General features: G+C 34.2%; 3 protein-coding genes and 1 pseudogene across 4 annotated transcripts; 2 read left to right on the top strand and 2 right to left on the bottom strand.

Annotated features, from left to right (window-relative positions):
- The first annotated feature begins 1,363 nt into the window (after positions 1-1,363).
- Positions 1,364-6,648, top strand: KUP7 (K+ uptake permease 7). 2 transcript variants are annotated; one of them, XM_078972792.1, is made up of 10 exons: positions 1,718-1,855; positions 2,432-3,319; positions 3,442-3,670; positions 3,784-4,032; positions 4,142-4,192; positions 4,310-4,570; positions 4,687-4,854; positions 4,946-5,200; positions 5,298-5,820; positions 5,903-6,648. In XM_078972792.1, the coding sequence occupies exons 2-10, from the start codon at positions 3,038-3,040 to the stop codon at positions 6,420-6,422; spliced, it is 2,538 nt and encodes an 845-aa protein (XP_078828918.1). In that variant the 5' UTR covers positions 1,718-1,855; positions 2,432-3,037; the 3' UTR covers positions 6,423-6,648. The 2 variants fall into 2 exon arrangements, with proteins under 2 accessions (XP_078828917.1, XP_078828918.1); XM_078972791.1 differs by lacking the exon at positions 2,432-3,319 and having other exon boundaries at positions 1,364-1,855.
- A 1,842-nt stretch (positions 6,649-8,490) lies between these two features.
- LOC145018524 (receptor-like protein kinase FERONIA pseudogene) lies at positions 8,491-9,984 on the top strand (annotated as a pseudogene).
- A 2,077-nt stretch (positions 9,985-12,061) lies between these two features.
- Positions 12,062-18,117, bottom strand: PAA1 (P-type ATP-ase 1). Its single transcript, XM_078972790.1, has 17 exons — positions 17,507-18,117; positions 17,369-17,422; positions 17,130-17,283; positions 15,777-15,851; positions 15,420-15,697; positions 15,097-15,333; positions 14,912-15,010; positions 14,678-14,827; positions 14,470-14,616; positions 14,287-14,337; positions 14,031-14,203; positions 13,820-13,952; positions 13,637-13,734; positions 13,304-13,544; positions 13,015-13,221; positions 12,854-12,934; positions 12,062-12,464 (listed from the first exon to the last, which is right to left on the bottom strand). Exons 1-17 carry the CDS (start codon positions 17,933-17,935, stop codon positions 12,237-12,239), a joined length of 2,835 nt encoding a protein of 944 aa, XP_078828916.1. The 5' UTR covers positions 17,936-18,117; the 3' UTR covers positions 12,062-12,236.
- Positions 18,118-20,956: 2,839 nt separating this feature from the next.
- Positions 20,957-23,156, bottom strand: MIA40 (Cox19-like CHCH family protein). The gene is made up of 2 exons (XM_078976473.1): positions 23,017-23,156; positions 20,957-21,735 (listed from the first exon to the last, which is right to left on the bottom strand). The coding sequence occupies exon 2, from the start codon at positions 21,709-21,711 to the stop codon at positions 21,235-21,237; it is 477 nt and encodes a 158-aa protein (XP_078832599.1). The 5' UTR covers positions 21,712-21,735; positions 23,017-23,156; the 3' UTR covers positions 20,957-21,234.
- Between the last annotated feature and the right edge of the window lie 958 nt (positions 23,157-24,114).

Below are 24,114 nucleotides of genomic sequence, written 5' to 3'. Positions count from 1 at the left end.
ACCAAAAACAAGGGGGTATGAACTCACCTTAATGTTTGGATTCGGTTTTTGATGATGAAATGAGAAGATTTCGGCCCTAGCAAGCTCTTTGAGATGGTTTTTGATCTTTATGAAACAAAGATGAATAAATCATGAAATGTTCTGGTTTAAAAAGAGATTTTTGACGAAATCAAGAAGCTAAACCATAGATCCAAGTGAGAACTTACCAAAGATGATGGTCTTGGTGAAAAATCTTCTTGGAATACCCACAAATCTCGAAAATATTTGGGAGGAATGAGGAGTAGTTCTTGAGAGTGTTTGGAAGAAATGGAGGTGGTATTGGGGGGGGGGGGGTCGGTCGAGGTAATAAGAAGAAGGGAAGAGGAGATTTGAAGTGATGTTTGCATGGATACCCACCATGCAAACTTGAGGTGTCAAATGCACAAAAATTCCTCCTTTTTTTTTGTTTGTTTATATGTATAATGTGGGTTAGGCCGAGATTTGAGCTAGATAATGAGAATGAAATAAGTTTGGGCCCAACCTTGGCCTTGTTCGAAATTATGAAGCCCAAAATAAATTTTTGGCCCATTAGGCCCTTAGGAGAGTTCACGTCCCATTGAAGCCCGATTAAGAGGGTTTACGGCCCATTAGGGCTAATGGAATCATTATGGCCCAACTTGGCCTATTAGGAATAAAATGAACCATTTTAGGCCCACATGGCCCAAAATGTTAAGTTTTATGAGTGTAGGTCCATTTAAAGTCCAATTAGGGTTTCTAGGCCCAAAGTAGTCAAGTGGAAGGTTTATTGGTCCTTTAGACCTAATAAAGAATTTTAGTTCACAATGAACTTGAATTGAGATTTTTAGGGTTTTCAACTCATAGCTGAACATATAAAGTGTATCTGAGTGAGCATAGAGTATGATATTCACTTAAAATACAAGTTTTACAATAGACGATGTTTACATGATAATAGATTTTCCTAGCTAAAATGCTAGTTGTGATATTTGACCAAGTGTAGTATTCTATGAAAAACAAGATAAGTAAAACTCTTAAAAGAGTTTTTTTAGCACCATGGTTTAGTGTGTGGACCTTTTTATATTTCTTATTAACAAAGAAAACCAATGTAAACACTACATATTTATTTTGAACATATTGATTTAATAACCATATTATAAAAAAAAATATAGACAAATGTATATATTTTTAAATTAACTGTAGTATACCTTTTGAAGTTTAAAATATTAATTTGAAATGTTATTCAAAGAATATTATAGTAATTGTTATACATAACTAACATTATTTTATTAAAAAAAAATATTTTTATGATATTTTATTTTTACGTAACACTACATTAAAAATGGGCACTTTCAGCCGAATTCGCGAATTGAACGAAAGGAAAAAACCGCTACAGAAAGAGAAACAACCACCACTTCCTTCTTCACAAATCTCACTCTCTTTCACATCTCTTTTTAGGGTTTCGATTTGATCGATTTATCCACAACAAAAATTTACACCAAATGGAGCATCAACAACAGTTGGAGCATAATCGTTGATTGGATAGTGCGAAACAGAAAAAGAAGGCTTAAAAATGGCGGAAGACGGATCGGACAGGGGGAGTACAAGTAAGGGAAACGGAGGGTTAAGTTCCATGGATTCAATGGAATCTCATCGATGGGTGTTTCAAGACGAAGAGAATTCAGAGATCGATTACGAGGACAATGGTGATGATGACGGGGATGATTTTACGTTGCAAAATGACATGGATTCGGAGGATGAAGATAGTTTATACCAGAAGTTGATTCGGACTGGGCCAAGGATTGATTCGTTTGGCGTCGAAGCCCTTGAGGTCCCTGGCGCTCATAGGAGTGAATACGAGGTACGCTGTCTCGATCTTCTGTCAGTAGCTCCATTGATTTTAGCCGTTCTAACTGACCCAAATTAGTACATTCTAACTCCACGATGGATATAAATTCTTCTCATTTCGAGAAGAAATTGGTAACTGTCTTAACTAGATGTTAAATGCTAGAAATCGCAACCTTTGGTACTAAGAATATGCATAACTTCAATTTCCACTTCACTGTTCAAGCCATCATCCTCCTACTAAACGTTTTTTAAGCTCTGAACGGGGCTTCTAAAGGGATTGAACATCTAGAATAAACTAGGGAAACAATATTCTAGTATGGATTTAGCTTTAGCAATTATTTGAAATTACACTAGTGGTTGCGATTATTCTTTCCATTTTATCTTGGATTACGACAACCACTTTGAGATAAGGAATTATTTTAGTCTGAATTCGCTCCACTTCCTTTTGTAGTATTAATTTAGCTCTAGCAATTTTTGGAAACTTCCATATGTGGTTGCTATTATTCTCTCCATGTTTTTCTTGGATTATGACGAACACTTTGAGATAAGGATTTGGTTGAGTCTGAGTTTGCAGCACTTCCTTTTGTAGAGATATGATGTGAAAGTATAAGATGGAGAGAAAGCAATGTTGCTGGCAGAAAACATGGAAATTACTGATCATATCTCATGAGATGAACAGAAAGCTGGGTTGTTGGACAGCAAACACAGAAGTTACTTACAAGATTTTATAAGCAGAATAACTAGTGAAGTACCCACAACTATAATCTGTAAAGGAAAAAGAATCCATCATCATGAATTCATTAAGAGGGAAGGGGACATCCACACCACCAAGATGAAACATGTTAGGAGGAGGAAGAAGATTTCTGGAAAATAAAAGTTGCTCTACATAATTTCTTGTATCACCCGAAAACTCACTATTACATAACCATTAACCCCTAGCCTTCTTTATGTAAGGGTTCCAGGTGGTCCCATTGCCAAGTCACAATGTCCAAATGAGGCCTCTTATGGACTTGAAAACCTCTAGACAAAATAAAGCAAAATCTGGAACTATGGGAATGGAAATGAAAACTAAAAGCTCAACCAATAAATTGAGAGCACACACAATACAACTCTTTTGCTGACAAAGTGATTTTGGCACCCTTATGTATCTTTGTGGCAACAATTAGCTGACAATAACTCAGTTAGTTCACCAAAAATGTTCAACACTCAAGGATGTGTGTTGAATGTGTATGTGATTTACTTACAGAAAGGGATAGGCTACTTTTTCATTGCTCCCATCATGGAAGGATCCATAGTGATCCCTTGTGTGACACCACTAACCAAGGAATATCGCATTACACACCATGAAAAATCCCATTTTTACAAATTTACACTCCATAAATTATCCAAGTGGTTCTTTTTTGTAGTTTGGGCACACGATACAATGTCTTTAGGCTTCATACATCAAGTGTCAGGAGCATTAGATAAAATAGACGGTGTAAGAAGCCATTAAGAAAAAAAGAAACCACTCTTAAGTCTTAACTTCTCCATTTCTAATTTGATTGTACCATGTTCATACAACATGTGATTATTTGTAAAGCTTGAAGTGTACTTTTGCAGGATGCTAGTCTTGGAAAGAGTATTTTCCTGGTTTTTCAGACACTTGGTGTTGTTTTTGGGGATGTTGGAACAAGTCCACTCTACACCTTTAGTGTGATGTTCAGCAGGGCTCCAATAGAAACAAATGCAGACATCATTGGGGCTCTATCTCTTGTTTTATATACATTGATTTTGATCCCACTCATCAAGTACATTCTCATTGTTCTTCTGGCAAACGATGATGGTGAAGGTAGCTTTTGTTGATATATTTGATATTCCATATTTTAATACCACAAGTTCCTTGTAATATATCTATAAATAATGTTGATTGCCATTTTATTTGTATATGACTACATGTTGCAGGTGGGACATTTGCTTTATATTCACTTATATGTAGGCATGCTAAGATCAGTCTTCTACCAAATCAGCTTACTTCTGATACGCGTATATCAAGCTTCAGATTGAAGGTGCCATCTGCAGAACTTGAAAGATCATTGAAAATAAAAGAGCATCTTGAGAATTCATTGACAATGAAAAAGCTTGTTTTAGTGTTGGTCCTTGCTGGCACCTCCATGGTCATTGCTGATGGGGTTGTTACACCTGCAATGTCAGGTACTTTTTTCTTTGCTCTCCATTAAAAAGTTTGATTTAAAAACCTTGAATAACATCAAGATCAAGTCTTTCTTGTTGAAATTGAAAAGTTTGATTTTCTTTGATGCAGTAATATCTGCTGTTCGTGGTTTAAAAGTTGCATTTCCTGCAGTTGAGCAAGGTGACATGATCCTACATGTAATTTTGTGCTAGTGTCCTTTTTGCTGATTTCTTTTTTTAAATAGAAAGTCACTTTATTCTTTTAAAAAAAATTTCTTTCTTTATTTATTTGTTGCAGATCATGTGGTGATGATTTCGGTTGCGTATCTTATTATCTTGTTCAGTGTACAAAAATATGGAACAAGTAAAGTTGGGCTTGTTATTGGGCCTGCTTTATTTATATGGTTCTGCTCTCTTGGTGGCATTGGTATCTACAATCTTGTGAAACATGATAGCAGTGTTGTCAAGGCATTTAATCCCATTCACATCTATTATTATTTCAAAAGAGACTCAACTAAAGCTTGGTACTCTTTGGGTGGATGCCTTCTTTGTGCAACTGGTAAATCTTTATCTTCATTTCCAAACTTTAAGTAGTAAAAGCACATTGTTATTTAATATTTATCGCACTTAACCCTATTTCTAAATGGTTTTTTTTTTTTTGTATTGTATATATAGGTTCAGAAGCGATGTTTGCAGATCTTTGTTATTTTCCAGTGAGAACAATACAAATCACTTTTGTATTTCTTGTACTTCCGTGCCTTATGTTGGGTTACATGGGTCAAGCTGCATATCTGATGGATAACTATGGGGACCCACAACAGGCTTTCTTCTCTTCAATTCCTGGTGAGATTTTACATTTTGGAAGGAGCAGTTTCTTTAGAAGATTCCATCCAACCAGATGTCTAATTCTGGTATATGGGGTGTGTGTGTGCAGATGGAGCTTTTTGGGGGGTGTTTCTGATTGCTAATTTTGCTGCATTGATTGCAAGTAGAACAATGACAACAGCAACTTTCTCTTGTATCAAACAATCATCAGCCATTGGTTGCTTTCCCAGGCTTAAAATCGTTCATACTTCTCGCAAGTTTATGGGTCAGATTTATATCCCTGTTATCAACTGGTTTCTCATGGCCTCTGCTGTACTTCTTGTCTGCTGTATTGCAAGCACCAATGAGATCGGGAATGCATACGGTACCACTACTACTTCTTTTTTAAAAAAAAGACATAAATGCCCTTCAACTTCAACTCCTAAACCACTTAATTAATTAATTGATCGTATTACTGTTAGGTATTGCTGAGATTGGAGTGATGATGATGACTACCTTCTTAGTAACCCTAGTAATGCTCCTGATATGGCAAATCAACATAATCACCGTCATCATATTCTCCTTCTTCTTCCTGGGAATGGAATTGCTATTCCTTTCCTCTGTCCTGAGCGGAATCGGGGACGGAAGCTGGATCATTCTGGTGTTCTCCATAGTCGTGTTCCTGATCATGTGCATCTGGAACTACGGGAGCAAGCTGAAATACGAAACAGAGGTGAAGAAAAAAATGTCGATGGATGTGTTACGCCAGCTAGGATGCAACCTTGGAACTGTCAGGACACCTGGCATTGGGCTGCTTTATAACGAACTTGTGAAGGGCGTTCCTGCCATTTTCGGACATTTTTTAACCACCCTTCCAGCAGTCCATTCCATGATTATTTTTGTTTGTATAAAATATGTTCCTGTTCCTGTTGTCCCTCAGAATGAGCGCTTTCTCTTTCGTAGAGTTTGCTCTAAAGGATACCATATCTTTCGCTGTATTGCCAGGTAGAATTTTCAAAATATTAAAAAAAAAAAAAAAATTAATATTTTTCAAAGTAGAATGCTATAATTGGGTAAAATTTGACAGGTATGGATACAAAGATGTAAGAAAAGAAAACCACCAAATATTCGAGCAACTTTTAATCGAAAGCTTAGAAAAGTTCATAAGGCGTGAAGCTCAAGAAAGACAGTTGGAAAGTGATGGGGATGATGACGATTCTGATTTTGAAAATGACCCGTCGAGGGTACTTGTGGGCCCCAACGGTAGTGTGTATTTTGGTGTCCCGGAGGGCGGAAACGTAATTAACCAGTACCACCTCCCCCAACCACCACCGATGGAAGCAACGACTTCGGAGGCAAGTGGGCACACGGATCCGGAACTAAGTTTAGAGAATGAGTTGGCGTTTTTGCATAAGGCAAAGGAGTCGGGGGTGGTTTACCTTATGGGACATGGGGACATAAGGGCAAAAAAGGAATCTTGGTTTATTAAGAAGTTGGTTATTAATTATTTTTATGCGTTTATGAGGAAGAATTGCAGGAGGGGTATTGCGACTTTGAGTGTGCCGCATACACACTTGATTCAGGTCGCCATGACTTATATGGTTTGACTTGTTGACTTTGGGTATTTTCGTCAGAAAATAAGTTGCTTCACTTGTTATTATTTATTATTATTATTAGTGTTTGTTTGGCACGCTTGTTTGTGCCGATTTTGATCTTTTGGGGAGTTGTAGTTATTTTTATTATTGATGGGCATATATACATGAATCATGAATGAATGAATATAGTGTCCGAATTAATTATGGATTTTTTTTATACATTTTGCTTATTACTCTACTTTGGTTAGTATATATACTTGCTTTTAATTTTTAAAGCATGAGGGCATAATAGGAAAAATTGGTTTTTGCTTATTGGATTCCGTTTCCATATTTTTAAATCATAGATTGGGACTTGAAATGAATTGCAGTCTTATGTTGTACAAGTCTAGTCTCATCCCATTACACAGAAAGACCCACAACTTGGTTTATCACCAAAATATGATATGGATCGTTTATTCCTCTATAAACACTTCCCCTCAAAGCCATATGAATCCTAGTTCTGACCATCATCAAATTTTGAGATGTAAGTCACTTAATACTATCATCATCATCTTCAAGTGTAATTAAGGATGTATTAGCAAGTCATTTCACTTTTCTTTTACCATTTTAAGAGTCAACCTATTCAATAAATGTTTAAATACAACATGACCCACAACACTGTCTCAAAAAAATACCTAAAAATATGAGACATCTGTGTTTGAACATATTGCAATCTAACCATCCAAAAACTAATAAAATCAATGGTGTTGAATAATAATAATAGTACAGAATAATCTAGGTGAGGGTTTTGGCCTTTTGGGTGCTTCAATGTCTTCTTTAACATAAGATGATGAAGAAGCTCCATTGATTTTCTTTTGTTGTGATTGTGATGTAAGTCTTAATCTAAGAAGCAATGAATTAGTCTTATAAATCACTATTTCCACACTTTTTTAATAAGAAAGGTGTGGGATTGGAGGGAGACCATTTCCATGGTTGAGGGATAGGTTTTGGATTGGTGTATGATGGCATGGTAAGAGAGAAAAATTGATGTGATACTAATGCGGCGTGGGATAGGACGGTGTGCTGATGTGGAGTGGGAGAAGAAATGTGTGTTAGAAGAATGGTCATGGTCACAACAAGTTTGTGATATTTATATAAATAACATAATTTTTTTGGTTTATATAAAAATAACATGATTTTTTTGGTTTAGACCCAAGAAATGACTTAAACATAAAATGACTAAAAAAGATGATGGTAGTCAAGTTTAGGGCTGTAAACGAACCAAATGAACACGAACAAGGTCTTGTTCATATTCGTTCATTTAAGTTAGTCGAACAACAAACGAACACGAACGGATAAACAAACAAGATTTTCTTGTTCATGTTCGTTCGTTTAACAAATTATTTTGTTCATGTTCGTTCATTTATGTTCGTGAACATGCTAAACGAACATAAACGAACAAACATAAACGAACAAAGATAAAAAAAAACACAATTGAACATATATGAACATAAACGAACATATAATATAGTAATATAATAAAAAATAATTGAATATAGATGAATATAAATAAACTTAAACGAACGAACCTAAACGAACGTAAACAAACATCATAAACGAACGTTCACGAACATAAATGAACGAACGAACGAGACCATTGTTCATGTTCGTTCATTTAACTAAACGAACGATAATTTTTGTTCATGTTTGTTCATTTATTAAATACACAAACATAAACAAACTTCCCGCCGAACAGTTCACGAACGGTTCGCCGAACGTTCAGTTCGTTTAGAGCCCTAGTCAAGTTTCAACAATGGATGAAGATCTTACTTCTTGATACTCCCAACGCCCCTTATAAATTTTTATCTAATGTTTTAAATTTAAGGTTCTCTTCAGCTCTTCTATTTTAGTCTTGAAATTTTAATTTACTAATGATATATAATCTTTTTTAAAAATTTAGTTATAAAAATCTTATTCAGTTATTAATATATTTTTATTATTTTAATATATTTTTAAATATATTATTAAAAAAGACTAGGAATAGAGACTTTCTAGAGTCTCTAGATGACTCATGGATAGTGTTAAAAAAGAGAAGAAAAAAATGGTGTTTAGAGCGTGTTTGGGATTTTTTTGAAAAAAGTCCTTATTGATTGGCTTTTCACGAAGCCTGTAATTTAAATTAATTTGGAAGAGTTTAATAAGGAATAAAGTAGACACAACACAAGAAGCAGACGATAACGATATCATCCATTCACTGAAGCTCGAATCAAAGGTCCTGCGATGGTGTTTCATGTTTATGTTTATGCGTTTGGTGACAACGTTGACCAGATTCTATGGTCAAGATGTCAACTTTTTACTCTCGCAGAGATTCAATCGGCAACCAACAACTTCGACGACACTTTAGTGATTGGTCGTGGAGGATTCGGCAAGGTGTATAAATCTTCCACCAATAACTTGTCAGAAGGTGAAATTGCAATTAAACGACTGGATCCCACGTCCACCCAAGGAGCCCATGAATTCGAAGCGGAAGTTGAAGTCCTTTCGAAGCTCAGACATCGTAGTCTCGTATCCCTAATTGGTCACTGCAATGAAGAAAAAGAGATGGTCCTCGTTTACGAGTTGATGCCGAATGGGACACTTGCAGATCATCTTCGCAAACCTGATTTTTCCTTATCCTGGTTACAACTACTCAAGATATGCATAGGAGCAGCTAAGGGTTTAGAGTACCTTCACTATGTTACATCAACCGGAGTCATACACAGGGATGTGAAGTCATCCAATATTTTGTTGGATGCAGACTTTAAAGCTAAAATTTCTGACTTCGGATTGGCTAAAACTTGCCCAAGAGACCTAACTCATGTCAGCACCGCTGTGAAAGGGACATTTGGGTATCTGGATCCGGGCTATTTCTATACCGGAAAATTGACAAGAAAATCTGATGTTTACGCGTTTGGGGTTGTACTGCTTGAAGTGTTGTCAGGGAGAAAGGCCGTAGACACAACCCTTGATGAAGAGCAATGGGGTTTAGCAGGTTGGGCTCAACAACAAATCAAACAGGGAAAACTCGATTGTATTGTTGATCCGAGACTGATGGGGCAAATCTCCAATAAATGCTTGAAGAAGTTTGCAAGCTTAGCAGGCCACTGTGTTGACATCCAACCAGAAAAGCGCCCTACGATGAGGGAGGTTGTCAAGAAGCTCATTTCTATTCTTTTACAAGAAAGCAAAAGCGCCAATTCTGTTATTAATGAAGAGGGATTCATTTCCATGCTAAGATCTATTTTCAGAGGCAAATTCAAATTTGAATTGGAAGAATAATAACCAAAATATCTCAAAGTCAAAGTCTTGATCTGACCTCCCCTCCTCCTCCAACATGCAACATCTGTGCGTCCAGGACAGGACAGGTGAACAAGTTCCGTTTTCAGTTAAAATCTATTTTGCCTGCTTTTGTATAATGTAGCGTTCACAACTAAATTCATTGTAATATATTGCCTGATTTGGTTTGTTTTAAGACTGGATTTGTCCATGTTGAAGAAAACTCATTGATGTACCCGTGTTTGTTTCATGCAATACACTTTCTTGATTTGTCTTGTAATTGTTAATCCATTTTTTGTGCTATCAAATTTTTTCCAAAGTTTGGAAAACGGGTACCAATCAAAACCTGTTCCCATAGGCACAGGTTCCACAATCTTAGGAACCCGTTCTAACATTACAAAAACCAAGTCTTGAAGTGTTTTGTCCTTTCTTGGGAAATCTCCAGAAAAGTCCTAAAATTTTAGTCTAATTTATGAAAAAGTCCCGAACTAATTTTTGTTGACAGAAAAGCACAGAATACAGGCTAAAACTTCGAAAAAACCCTTTATGGCCGATTTCGTAGATTTAGCCGGTATTCTGTCCTTTTACATTAGTTTGCTCAAAATATTATGACTTTTCTGAAAATTACCCGATAACCAAAATATTGGGACTTTTTACAAATTACTATGGAATTAATGGATATTATTATTAACAAATCATTTATAAACATATATTTTTTTTTATTATGAACAAAGGAAATACATTTGTTGCAAATTTTTAGGAATAGAATGGTCGAATATGTATTTCTCTATTGTTTGTTGACCACTTCAAAGTCTTTATGTTCTTCCTATGTATCGTTGTGGGTGTTATAGTGAGAAATATTCTGTTAGGCGTGACCAATACAAGAGTTGATAATATTTATTAATACACAATCAATAAATTTCTATTTGCTATTAGGCATGATGTTATATGATCACGTGTTATTAGAAAATATCATTACACTAACATATAGATCTTTCATTATGTTCTTTAACCTAACTACCACCTAACCTCAAACATTACCTGGTAACAACCATAAAATTACACACATCTATCGACAGTGAAAAGTAAACTTTGAATGACAATTTAAATAGATAATAACCCTTCACTTGTTTCCATATAAATTATCATTCACGGTTCATTTTTCACATTTTATAGATGTTTGTTAGCCGATGGTTGTTAACATTTAAGGTATGAATGTTGGTTTGTAGTTAGGTTAAACAACATAAGAGGAACACCAAAATTAGAGGAATGCTAACTAAATTCATCTCACCATCATACCCACAACAATGTATAGGAAGAACGTAGAGAGTTTGAGTGGTCAGGAAACGATAGAGTACTTAGACCACCAATTTATTTCTAGAAATTAGCAACAAATGTATTTCCTTTTTTTATAATAAAAATATTTTTTATGTTTGTAACTGATTTGTTAATAATGATATCCATTAATTTCATAGTAATTTTCAAAAAAGTCCCACTATTTTGGTTATTCCCAAAATTTTGAGCAAACTAACGAAAAATGATAGAATACCGGCAAAATCTGTGAAACCGACCAAAAAAGGTTTTTCCGAAGTTTTAACTGATATTCTGTGCTTTTCTATAAATAAAATTTAGTTTGAGACTTTTTCATAAATTGTACTAAAATTTTAGGACTTTTCTAAAGATTTCACTTCTTTCTTTCTTATTTTAAAGTGTAGAAATTGTTTGTTCATTTTAGGTGATGATAGTTGTTTTTTGAGAGGCTTAAAATATTAGTTTATGTGATTGTAATAATTTATCATATAGTGAATGTTTCTCTCTCCTCTCCGACGGCGTGATTGTTCTCTGATTTTAAAGTTTCCACATGTTTTTTGTTCTTGTGATTTTTCTCTTATTGTTATTTAAAGGATTGTTAGGGATCTTTACGATCATTTTCCCAACAATGACTACTTCTCTACTCATATTTAACCTACACTCCTTCCTAATCCTTTTGAATTACAAATTCCAAAACCAAAAAGACATTTCTTAACAATGCCACCTGTATGCATAATTATTCAAGTCTAGTAACAAGAGAGACATGTGAACTACTTCATAATACTTACCCACCATTAAGATATGATGAATAACAATGAAAACTCATTCCCACATTCCCGTCATTGACACCATGTAAGGCTCATTCTTCCCATTTAAACATTGCATTTTTGGCCAATTCTCAAGGAGACGACGCTTCAACACATGTGCATAATACCAACATGATTCTAATGATATTTGCACAAGGTGAGATTCTGTGAAGCACTTAAATCCCCTCTTCATCTTTCATCGTCGAAAATAACCCTAAAAAGTTCATATGCTAACAAATGTAGCTTCAGATAGTGTTTTGTACGACATCATTTGGAACATGATGATCCAAAGGTCCAAACAAATGTAGCCTCACATAATGTTTTGTATGACATATTACATGTTTGAACATGATGATTCAAAGGTCCAAACACTAATTCGATCAACGGTATACAATAATAATAAGAAAAAAAAAATCTACGTGAGGGTTTTTGGTTTTGGTGCTTCGATGTCATGTTGAACCACATAAGGTGAAGCTCCAATAATTTTCTTTTGTTGTGATTGTGAATTAAATCTTAACCTAAGAAGCAATGAATTAGTCATCACACCAATCGAGCTCAAACCCATGAGGCCCCCAGCAATTGAGGGAGTAAGCATCACCCCTGTCAATGGCAACAAAGTTCCCGCAGCAATTGGAATCCCAACCTAAAAAAAAAGTTCATAATCATCATACTACTTTTCACATTTTATCTTTTGCAGTGATAAAAATAAACCATTATACTTTTTTTAACAAGTAATTTATGTTTTTGGTCCCTGAGATAGCTGATTTTTGCAATTTTGGTCCCAAATATATATAGTCATTTTACTTGGAACATGAAACAAAACGTTACAAAAACCTCAAATAAGGACCAATATTGCAAAAGGATACTTTTTGGGATCAAATTTGAAAAATCAGCTCTAGTCAAGGACCAAAAATGTAAATTACTCTTTTCTTACAGTCAAAAAATAATTCTGGGTATTTAGTTTGAGTATCAGGGAAAAAATAAAAAACAAAAAAGAGGGGGAGATTTTGCAATGAATAAACTATAACTTACTATATTGTACCCAAAAGCCCACCAAAGATTTTGCTTCACAGTCTTCATCGTTTGTCTACTAAGCTCCAATGCATCAATCAACTGCAATATTTAGGGGCATTTACGTCACTTGCCATGCTATGCTGTTTTTTACCAACAAAAGTGAAAAAAAAAACCTTTACCTGTGATATTTTGTTACCCATGAGCACAATCGAGGCGACCTCACTCGCAGCCCCAACACCGCCACCTATCGCAACTCCGACATGTGATTCCGCCAACGCGGCGGCATCATTGATTCCATCCCCAACCATGGAAACAACATTCCGGCTGTCCTTCTGGAGTTGGCTTATAAACTTACTTTTCTCATCCGGTTTAACTCCATACAACACCTATCCATGAAGTAATATTATCATGATTTTTTTTTTAAAATGATTAAAAATTGTTGTGTTATTATTATTGTTGTATTATTACCTGTTCTTTAGGGATTCCGACTACTGATGCAACATATTGAGCTGAGCTTTTTTTATCACCAGAAAGTAAGTATACATTGATGCCTTGACTAGTCAAAGATTGAACGACATGTGCAGCATCTTCTCTTATCTGATCTTCAACATAAATAAGACCTGCAAGAACACCATCTATTCCTACATACACCACTGATTGGTTTTTGAACTCTTCCGTTTCCACAAACGGGTTTTCATTAACTCCATGCCTGTCATGTCACAAATAGCATATCCCACTTTCATCATTTCTTCCTTTTATTTACACCATAATATTTTCATTTTTTTTTTCTTCTTATTATACCTTCTAACCCATTCCAATGTTCCAACAGAAACTATCTTCTTCCCAATTGAGGCTACTGCACCAGAACCAGGTTCCTCCATATATGTTCCATCATCAGCCTGCATACCATTAACATATTTATTAAAAAAAAAAAAATAGTGATTTGATTTCAGTAAGGGCGAAAAAGTAATTTTTATAAGGTACCTTTACATTGGGACATTTAGCAACCCTAGCAGCTTCCCGGATAGCTTTTCCAATTGGATGTATTGTATTGGATTCAACAGCAGCAGCTAACTTCAGAACATCATTTTCAGACCATGTTTCTGTTGAACTTAGCCTGCATTATAGTTGTTTATATTAAACTTAACTGTAAAATTATAACTTAGACACAGAAGCTAAAAGATTAGAACTTAACTGTAATTCGGAATATTCTTGGGGTGTTTTTGTGAGTATTTTTGTCACAACGGGTTTACCGATTGTTAATGTCCCTGTTTTGTCAAAAACAATTGTGTTGACTTGAGAGAATTTTTCTAAAATACTTCCACCACGTAAAAGTAGTCCTCTTGTAGCACCAAGTGAAGTTCCCACCTACACAAAATATATATAAATATCGAGGGTATTTTGGTCTTTTAAAAAAAAAGAAAGGAAATATATTGGTCAAAAGGGTTTACCAGCACAGCAGTTGGTGTTGCTAAACCCAAAGCACATGGACAAGCAACAACCTGCATACAGTTACAAACAAGACAAGTTAAGTTGGAGTTGGACTTCCATTAAATGATTATCATAGAATTAAAACAAAGCAAATTTTTATTTTTAAATTAATGTGAAAAAGTAGGAAGGATAATAATAAATACCAAAACACTACAAGAGAGCTGCAAAGCTAATGACATGGCACTTCCATGGTGAAGAGTGGCTGGTAAAATACGCGCACCAAAAGTGCTCCAGAACATAAATGTTGCAGCAGAGATTGCCATTACACCATAAGTAAAGTGTCCAGCAACCTATTAATAGAGATTGTTATTTATGAATATGATAAAAAGAAATGAAAATTACGAAAATGACCTTGTCAGCAAGACGTTGAACAGGAGCTTCTCTACTCTGAGCTTCTTCCACCAATCTAACAATGTCCCCCATGAATGTCTCACCTCCAGGCCTTTGTACTTCAACTGTTAGTGCTCCATTAAGGTTTATACTTCCTGCTGACACTTCAGCCTAAAAAAACACATCAAATCAAAATCACTATTATTATTATTAATTTATTATATATTCTTTGAGGATGAAACCATCTATCATTACCCCTGGAAGCTTAGTCACAGGGAGTGGCTCCCCAGTGAAACTTGACTCGTCCACTGTGCTTCTGCCAGCTGTCACTATACCATCAGCAGGAACACGATCCTGAATAATAATAATAATAAACATAACATTTTGTAAATGAATTAAAGTATTTTATATTACAGAAATTAATAACTTTTTTTACTTACTCCAGGTAGCACAACAATTTTATCTCCAACAGAAAGACTGTCACAAGGAACATCGACTGTTGAGGTTGACTTTTCAACATCACCACCTTCCACCAAAAGACGAGCTTTTGGTGGAAGAACACTGAGAAGCCCTGTCATATCACTAGTAGCCTTAATCTTAGCTCTTTGTTCAAGATTCCTTCCCAATAAAACAAATGCTATCAGCATAATCGGTTCTTCAAAGAACACTTTCCAACCCTATAAAATAAATAAATCAAGATTCATGCTTTCAAGAAATGTCAAGACTTGATTTTTTTTTTTTTTTGACAGGTGATAGTGATTACCAGTTTGGGTATTAAAGCTGCGAATGTGCTAACGGTAAATGACGATATTGCCCCTAGACCGACTAATGTGTTCATGTTTGGATTGCCCCTCATGAGACTTTTCATACCATCAATTATAAGTTGGCGTCCTGGAACTAGTAATGTGAATAAAGATAAAGATAAGTGGAAACCAGTGGAATGCATTGCATGGATCCACCAAGCTTTGGCTCCAATGAAATGGGAGACATGTCCAAACAGACATACAGCACATAAAGCCCAAGATACTGCAAGTCCTCTACCTGTAAAAACAAAAATATTCAATCTAAATATTTCCTAAATGATTAAAAATTATAACGAGGGTGCTATCTAAGAACATACCACTTTCTTTTAATTGCTTACGCTTTTCTTCCACCTTTTTTTGAAATACTTGGAAGGCACTCTCTTTCTTGGAATCTGCAAATAGTAGGCAAAAAAGGATAGTTAAATGACAACTGCAAGTCATCCATTGATAACAAGGGTAAAATCGTCCACATATTACACAAGACTTTTAGCTTTGGTTGAGACCAAAAAGGTATACAATTGTCTGCTTGATGGAAGTAAAACGCAACGTAAGTGTCAAAGATATGAATCAGAAACATGTAATGCAGAAATGATGCTAATTAGGATTTAACTTTAAAGGATTAGAAGCGAATTTCATGAGAGTATGAAACAAAAGGAGGGAGAGTGAGAACTCCTTAGATTTTGAGCAGAGCACTCCTGTAATTTTGGAGCAAGCATTTCAATTTAATGCTCTAACAATTTACCAAACAAGAATATAACAAAACCAATGCTAAGATAAGATACGATTTATTATATATGAGAACATCAAAATTTTGTAGCACCACAAGGAGACAAATGGTAATTGGTATATCTTATTTCAATCTAGAAAAAGTGATACAATTTGATGACCAATTAAACAACGATCAACATGTGGTACAAATGTGTAATAACACTTTTGAAGAAGTGAGATTTTCTAGTTTCTACTACATAAAATGGAAAAAAAAAAATGAGGAAGTCTGACTAAGTAAACCATCCAAAATGTAAGGGTGCTCCTGCAGTAGATTTTCCTCCTTGCAAACAAGACTCGCCTATGGACAGAAAAACTAAATTAAAATTGACTCAGAAATTGAACTACCTTTTCAAAGATAGATTTTTGAAGTTTTCTTATGAAGGAAACTTATTGAAAATATTAAAAAGTCTAGGTGACAAGGACATACCACTGAGGAAAATAGTTGCTCTTACAAGAATCCTTTGCATTATTAAGATGTCACTCCTTCAGTTTCAGCCTCACCTGCCAGTTACCCACCATTTGTCAAAAATTTCAACTATATAATTAAATTGAAAATTGGGGTTAAAATGGTTGAATGTAATGGTTCTAGCTATGAAAAAAATCCATTTTTTTTCCACTGAAACTAATGTGATCACTCTAACGACACTGCAAAGATTCTTGTAAGACAACCAAGCCCAAATGGATCCCTGTAGCCTTAAACTTGACCAAAAACAAAAAAGGGAAAAACAAAAACAAGCAAAAGAGAAATAAGGGGGGAAAAGGCAAGAAAGGTATAAAACATCATTGTAAGCATAAAATTCTGCATATACTTTTGAACGAATTCCTAATTCCTAATTCCTGAAGGGATACAAAATATGTAATACCACAATGAATTTAAAAGTTACAGTGAAGAAGATACTGACCTCTAAGGTTAGACTTAAATCCACAAGTTGTCAAATGTTTTGCAAGTTCTTCTCCCAAGACTTTTTGCCAGTTGGGCGAATCCTTGGCTTCAGATACAGGCCATACAATTGCTGTCTCTGTTGTAAGATTCACACTTGCAGAAGATACCAATGGCTGTGAAAATATGAAGTATTATTTTTAAGCACACAAATAACAAATCATGAACATGAAAGGCATGTAGAACAGTAAAAGTACTTACTTGACTCTCCAAAATCCTTTTTACACTTGCAGCACACCCTCCACAGGTCATACCCTGACAGAGAAGATGCCTTATCAATTATCATGATCAACAACAACAGTAAGCAAAACGAATGCTAAAGGGATAATAAATGCTTACAAAAACATCTAGAATGATCACATCAGACGAAACACCAGAAGCATCGGTAACGATGGGATTCACCTTAACCTCCCCACCATCACCACCTCCGCCGCCGCCTCCTCCTTCACTATGCGCACCTCCTCCAATCCCCCCACCGCCGGAAAGTGAGGAGAAAGAACCAGCAGAAGCAGAGCTCGAAACACACTCCACACGATACCTCAACAAAGGCACTCCACCGCCACCATTCCTCAAGCCAAACAACGGGTATGCAGAAGCAAACTTACTCGATGATCTCCGGAACTCAGCTTTGGTGGCAATTGTAGTCCGTCGAATATGGAAAAGTGCGAGCTGACTTCTGAGCGTTTGAGCACCGGTAACAGAGTGATTTAGGGTTTTGGATAAACCGAATACAGCGGTGGCTGTAGTCGCTGACAATGTTGACTCCATTGGTTCGATCTTGGTTGGATTGAGGGAAGAATCAAAGAGAAACGAGCATCTCTTGTACACACCTACCACAGGGTCTTTGAAAACCCTAGCAATTAGTAATTACTGCAACGTTATCTGCTGCAACTAATTTATTCAAATTGATAAGAACCTTGAATTCAGAGCAATCTCAAACAGGCTGGATGCAATATATATAGTAGTAGACTAGTAGTGGTAAATTGTACAAGTTTGATCCATGTTTTACACGTGTCCTTTTTAAATTCTGTATATCACAACCCACCTACCACGCTCATTGGATCCAAACATAAGCGAAGCAGTTAAGCTAGACTTCCCATTGATTAAACGGTTTGTTGTTGATGGTTAGGTTTCCGTTTGAAAGACATCACAACAATTAAATATGAAAATTATATATTTTATTTATAGGAAATTAAAAACTATAGATAAAATACTTTCTAATAAATATATTACTGTCTAATAAATAGGTATTAAAATTGAAAAGAGAAACCCTACCAATCCTATCCTTACCATGTGTATTGGTCATAAGATTTCATTGCTAGCCGTTTTTTTCTAACTAGTTAAAAATTTTATATTGGGGTTGGCTAATAAGACATCCTATTTTACCATTTAGACAATCCTAATTAATGTTTGAAATATTTTTATTGGTTGAAATTGCATTGTTTTCCGAAAAAGATGATTACAAGAAGTTGATTATAGGTTGACTTTTTATAAAAATGATTGTAGGGTGTGTAAGGGGTGTCTTATTAGCAACACCCTTTTATATTTTATGTTATAGGTAATCAATTGTAAACTATTTTTTTTTTAACTATTATTTTTTCACTTACCCAATAAATTCTACTCATTAATTATTAAAATATTTTTTATACCTTTATTATTTATCAACAAACCAATTAAACTTATGATGACTTCAAGCTCTATAATAAAGCTGATCTTTACAAAACAATAAAAATGGCAACTTACTTCCATTGACACATGACCATAAGTTTTTTATTTTATTTTTTTTTATTTTTTTTTATTTTTTTTTTATATGATATTTCATGAATATCTAATAATTATAACATAAAATGGTAATAATATGCTCATATGCTTAAAATACTAGGCTATATGTATGTGTGGAAAAAATAAAAGTTGCAGAGATTTTAATAATAAAAAGGTGTTTGATAAAAATAGTTGTAGTTTTTTTTTTTTTACATATATAACTACATAATAGGAAATTTGAGTAGAAATAAATATGAATAAAAATTTAAATTGAAACATAGAACCTAAAAGATAAATTTCTAAAAAGCTTTCTGATTAGGCTCAAGGATCTATCTACCGTTCACTTTTTATTGAGCATCATCTCATTTTCCCTTCACTATCATTTCACTCTTCAAAATCCCAGTAAATAGTCATCTTTCATTTCACCTTATTTTTTATTTTATTTTTAAAATATATTTTATACAAATATTATATTCTTTTTTGTAGGGAATGAAACACAAAAAATTTTAATATATATTTTTAATAATTTTTTAGAATATATATAATTTAATAAAAACGAAAAAAAAAATTGTTGGCTAATGAGAGAGAGAGAGGAAAATCTATTCCCACATGTGGTGTTCTTAAATACAGTTTTCTGTCATAATCAGCAAAATGTAGGGGAAAAGACATGTATACCGTTTGATCTTACGAGTTCTTTTGAAAAATTAAAAGTTTTAAACTCATACTACCAAGCAAAAAAATTATTTAGTTTAAGTTAAAAGCTCTCAAAATCTTGTTGGAAACACACTTTTTATATTTGATTCTATGGGTTCATATGGCTTACAACAAAAACTGAAAAATACATAGAAAATGATTACATATTTATCTTTTTTAGTCAAAATAATTTCATACATGTTAAAATAGACAAAATAGGAGTGGAGGTGCGGTGGAAGCTATAGTGTGGGTCCACATGCTTGTGGTGTGGGAGAAAATCAAATAAATGTGATGAACACTCACTACACATATTTCCCTCTCCTCTTTCCCCTTTCCTCACAATGGTTATTTCCATGATATTTTTTTTAAAGAATGTGTGGGAGACCATTTCATGGTTGACGGATAAGTGTAAGATGTGATGAAATAAAAAAGAAAAATTGACGTGACACTCATGAGAAAGTTGGAAGGAAACTATTCTATTCACCCTTACGTAGTTATACCTTCTAGAAATTGACACCACAAACCATTCACGGTGATGAGGAGGCATCCCACCATATTTGTGAAGACTACACGATGCAATGTAGTGGGTTATGGTGCGGTGGAATGTAGTCACCACCACAAATAACCATAATTAATCATTTTCTTTCTCTCTTTGTCCCTCTCAATTATTTAATTAATTAAAAACTATTTCTTTATTTAAATAATCAAAAAAACAAAAGGAATATAGTGATGTGGTAGGAGTATGATGATGAGATGATACTGGCATAACAGCCCACCACATTTGTGTTAATGATGAGTATATCAAATGATTTTAGACCAAATCTTGTAGAGGGGTATTTCAATGTGGTGTTGTGAAGTAGGATGAGGTGATGGGAGGTAGAAGAAGTGCATGACCTTTTATAAGTTAAGACATCTTATTTAAGAAAAAAATAATCAAAATTTATCAAATACACACGTATGATTATCCAATTGCTAGAACTTCATTGAATAAAAAACACATCCAAGCACAATCTCATACACCCATCTTATTGCACCTAATCGTCTTATTCTAAACATTAAAATATTACATTTTCACTATCAATACACATGAAAACACTACCCCAGCTACAAAGAATCCATACATATTCATATTATTTCGTTTTTAAGAAACTAAAGCAAGAAAAATAAATTTGTATCAATTCATTTATTATGATAGTCGTGATAAATGAGTCCACCCACAAAATTTAAAACTAAAGTCAAAAGATTTAAAAAGAACCAATAAGAAATTCTGTTGCTATAATCACTAAAAAACATATCAAATCATGTTACTTTATGGCGATGACAGAGTCAAAAAAATTACAATTCAACTAGAATCATATATTTCCTTTTTGAACATTTGAGTCGTAAATCATAAATAACAATACGAGTTAAATTACAACTTCTCATCAGATTCCATCTGAATGAAAAAAAAGAAAAAAAAAGGGTACAGGAATAAAATTCCTTCAAGAAAGGTCGTTTTCCATTCCATCATCCAAAACAAACAACTACTTTTTTATTCCAATGGAATAACCCATTCCATTCTGCAAAACAAAGAATGGAATCAACCATTCCGTTCCTTTCCCAATTCCATCATACTAAAGCTTATTTTTTGGCCTTGATGGTTCCATCGACCATCTCGGAGGGATAATTTTATAATCTTCCACTGGTTTCTTCTCTTTCTCCACCTCATCATTTTCCAATACGTCTTTTGGAAACGCATTCGGATTGGTCTTAATACACCTTTGTAATGCCACAAACGGAATCACACAATCCGACCCTTTCTCTTCAGCCGTGCTCTTCAAAAAACATAAAAAGGCATCCGAAAATTGGGACCCACATGGCCCACTCCTAAGGTTTTGAATACAAGGGCATTCTAGTGCTTTTTGAGCTTTGGCTTCCATAGACAAATTTTCATCCTCATTCCCAAATGCCGCGGCTTCCGCAAGTAATGATTCCATTGAAGGGGGAGAAGATGATTCCAATTCCGATTCCGATCCTGATTCCGGTTCTGATTCCTCCCTTTTTGGATTGGGTTCGAGGGAATCAATGGACTTGCTTTGATCTTGGCCCATTTTGTATTATCGTAGAGAAAAAAACTGAAAATTAGAGATATGTCTTGGTAAACTATATTAGGGTGTTTCTTTTTTACTTAACACAAAAAGAACGACCTAACAAAGGGGAATGAGATTTCCCCTTTAAAATTCCTAACTTTTCACAAATTTACCTTCATTTACTTTTTACTTCCATTTCCAAAATTGTGTAGTCATTTGCTCAATAATATTTTTAAATATTATTAAGCCCTCTTTGGTAAAAATAAGCTAGCTTATTGTAATTGAAAACCACAAAATAGCTTATTTTAGCTTATGAACTAGCTTTTGAGAAACTACTTTGAGATAACTTTTGATAAGCTTATGAGGCTTTTTCAAGAATATTCCAAATATGCCTTTAATTATATCTATTCTTTTTTCTTTTATATATATATATATATATATATATATATATATATATATATATATATATATATATATATATATATATATATAAATGTCCATTTAAGTCATTTTACAATACAATCTAGCTACTTTCTACCAAATACTATTAATTCATAAGCTAGTTTATCAGCTACCAACTAGCTTTTCAGCTAATGTGCCAAACATGGCCTTAATGGGAAGATAATAGAAACATGCCAAAGGTCCATATCACTTGTCACCACTTCCTTGTAAGCAAGCATAATATGAAAAGATTCAAAAGATTGTTTAAAGTCCAACTAGATAGCTAATAGAAGTCAAACAACAGTATCATTTTTGAAAAGATTCAAAAAAAAACAATTGTGGGTTTTGAAGTTTGATCCGCTAAAAAAGTAAAAGTCCTCATATGGATTATAATCTTTCAGATTGTTGGTTTTAAAGCATATCTAAGTCCATTTCAAAATACAGCACTGCAATCCGCAGTTTATGTTCTACATTGTGTGAATTAAAGATGACTTTGTTGATGCAAAAGACAAAAGAAATCTCTTACTTTATTAGTCTACTATACGAATACACAAGTTCTGTAACTTGGTAAACTGTTTTGTTTAAGTTGTGTTCGTAGATATCTCAAAAACACATAAAAAAAATTTAGTCAACTCTATCGTTTTCATGGTTTGTAACTAATCTTGTAAGTTCTTACCAAATATAATCTAACAGTTATATTGCATTCGGATCTAGCATGTATATTGATTTACAACTTTTTGGAAACAAGATCTAAAGCAATTTCACAGGTATTCCGTTGGACATAAAAAAACATAACTAGTTTTCTTTTCTTATTTTCTTTCCGAGCGAAGGGATCAGTGATCGAAACCCAGAAAGATCGAGAGCGACAGAGGGAAGAAGGAATACCTGTTTCTTGACGGCGGATTTTGGAAGTTGTATCGATGAGAAAATCCGAACCTTGGAGAAAATAATACCAAAAAAGCTGGGGAATTTGGGATGGTGCAGGAAGGAAGGGTTTTAGGGATTTAGGGATTTGTGGTTATACGTTTTTCATAATACGTAGAAAAAAGTTGTATATATACGTTTTGTATATAATCTTTTGAGTAAATTATAAATTTGGTCCTTATGGTTATATGGTTTTTAAATCAACTCCATGTTTTTAGTGTAATCCTCAAATATGCCTTTGTCAAATATCTAAGGAACATCGTTACAATTTTGTTGTTAAACTAAGATAAAATTGCAAATTTAGTCCTTATGGTTTGTAAAAAATCTTTGGATGGAGTTTAAAATTTTTCCAGTTTTCACAAAATGTTCAAAATCAAGGTTTTTCTGGGTTTTTAGTCCAAAAAACTTTAAAAAACGATTATACCCTTTTATTTTATTTATTTTACAATTATTCTAATACCATTAAAAATAAAAAGAAAAGAAATATATTATCTCCTACCCACCCATACGTTCTCTCTCTCTCTGTCTCTCTCTCTCTCTCTCTGTCTCTCTCTTTCTCCCTCCCTCTCTCTCTCTCTCTCTCTCTCTCTCTCTCTCTCTCTCTATTCGTCTTCTCCAACACACTAATCTACAACTTGGAAATAGCATTCCATCATCAAAACTGCAAAACCCCACCCACATAATTCCTGATGTGTTCACATAATTCATCTCCAGATCATTTGTAAAATCACTTAGAACATGGATGAATCAAATTTCTTTCGAGAATAAGTGTATTCAACTGAGTACACTACAACAACTTTTGAAAGCAACAAGAGAGTGATGTAGAAGGGGAAACAAATTATGACTGAGATCATCGTTTCTGAGAAATTATGGTAAGATTGCTTCACGGAGGGGTTCAACTAATCATCTTCTCTAAGCGTTTGAAGATATGGGTTTTCAATTTTTTCTCGATTTGTTGTGATTGTGTTCAGTCTAAACTATATTCCATTTGGGGGGTCCATAAGTTCACTACAAATAAGACGGTTTGCATAGAAATTGAGGTTTGGATTGACTCAGGTG

Source organism: Lactuca saligna, chromosome 9 (genome assembly GCF_052625555.1).
Source record: "Lactuca saligna cultivar CGN05327 chromosome 9, ASM5262555v1, whole genome shotgun sequence".
NCBI classification, from domain to species: Eukaryota; Viridiplantae; Streptophyta; class Magnoliopsida; order Asterales; family Asteraceae; genus Lactuca; species Lactuca saligna.
The sequence above is the reverse complement of the archived record's forward strand: the minus strand, read 5'-3'. Positions and strand labels throughout refer to the sequence as shown.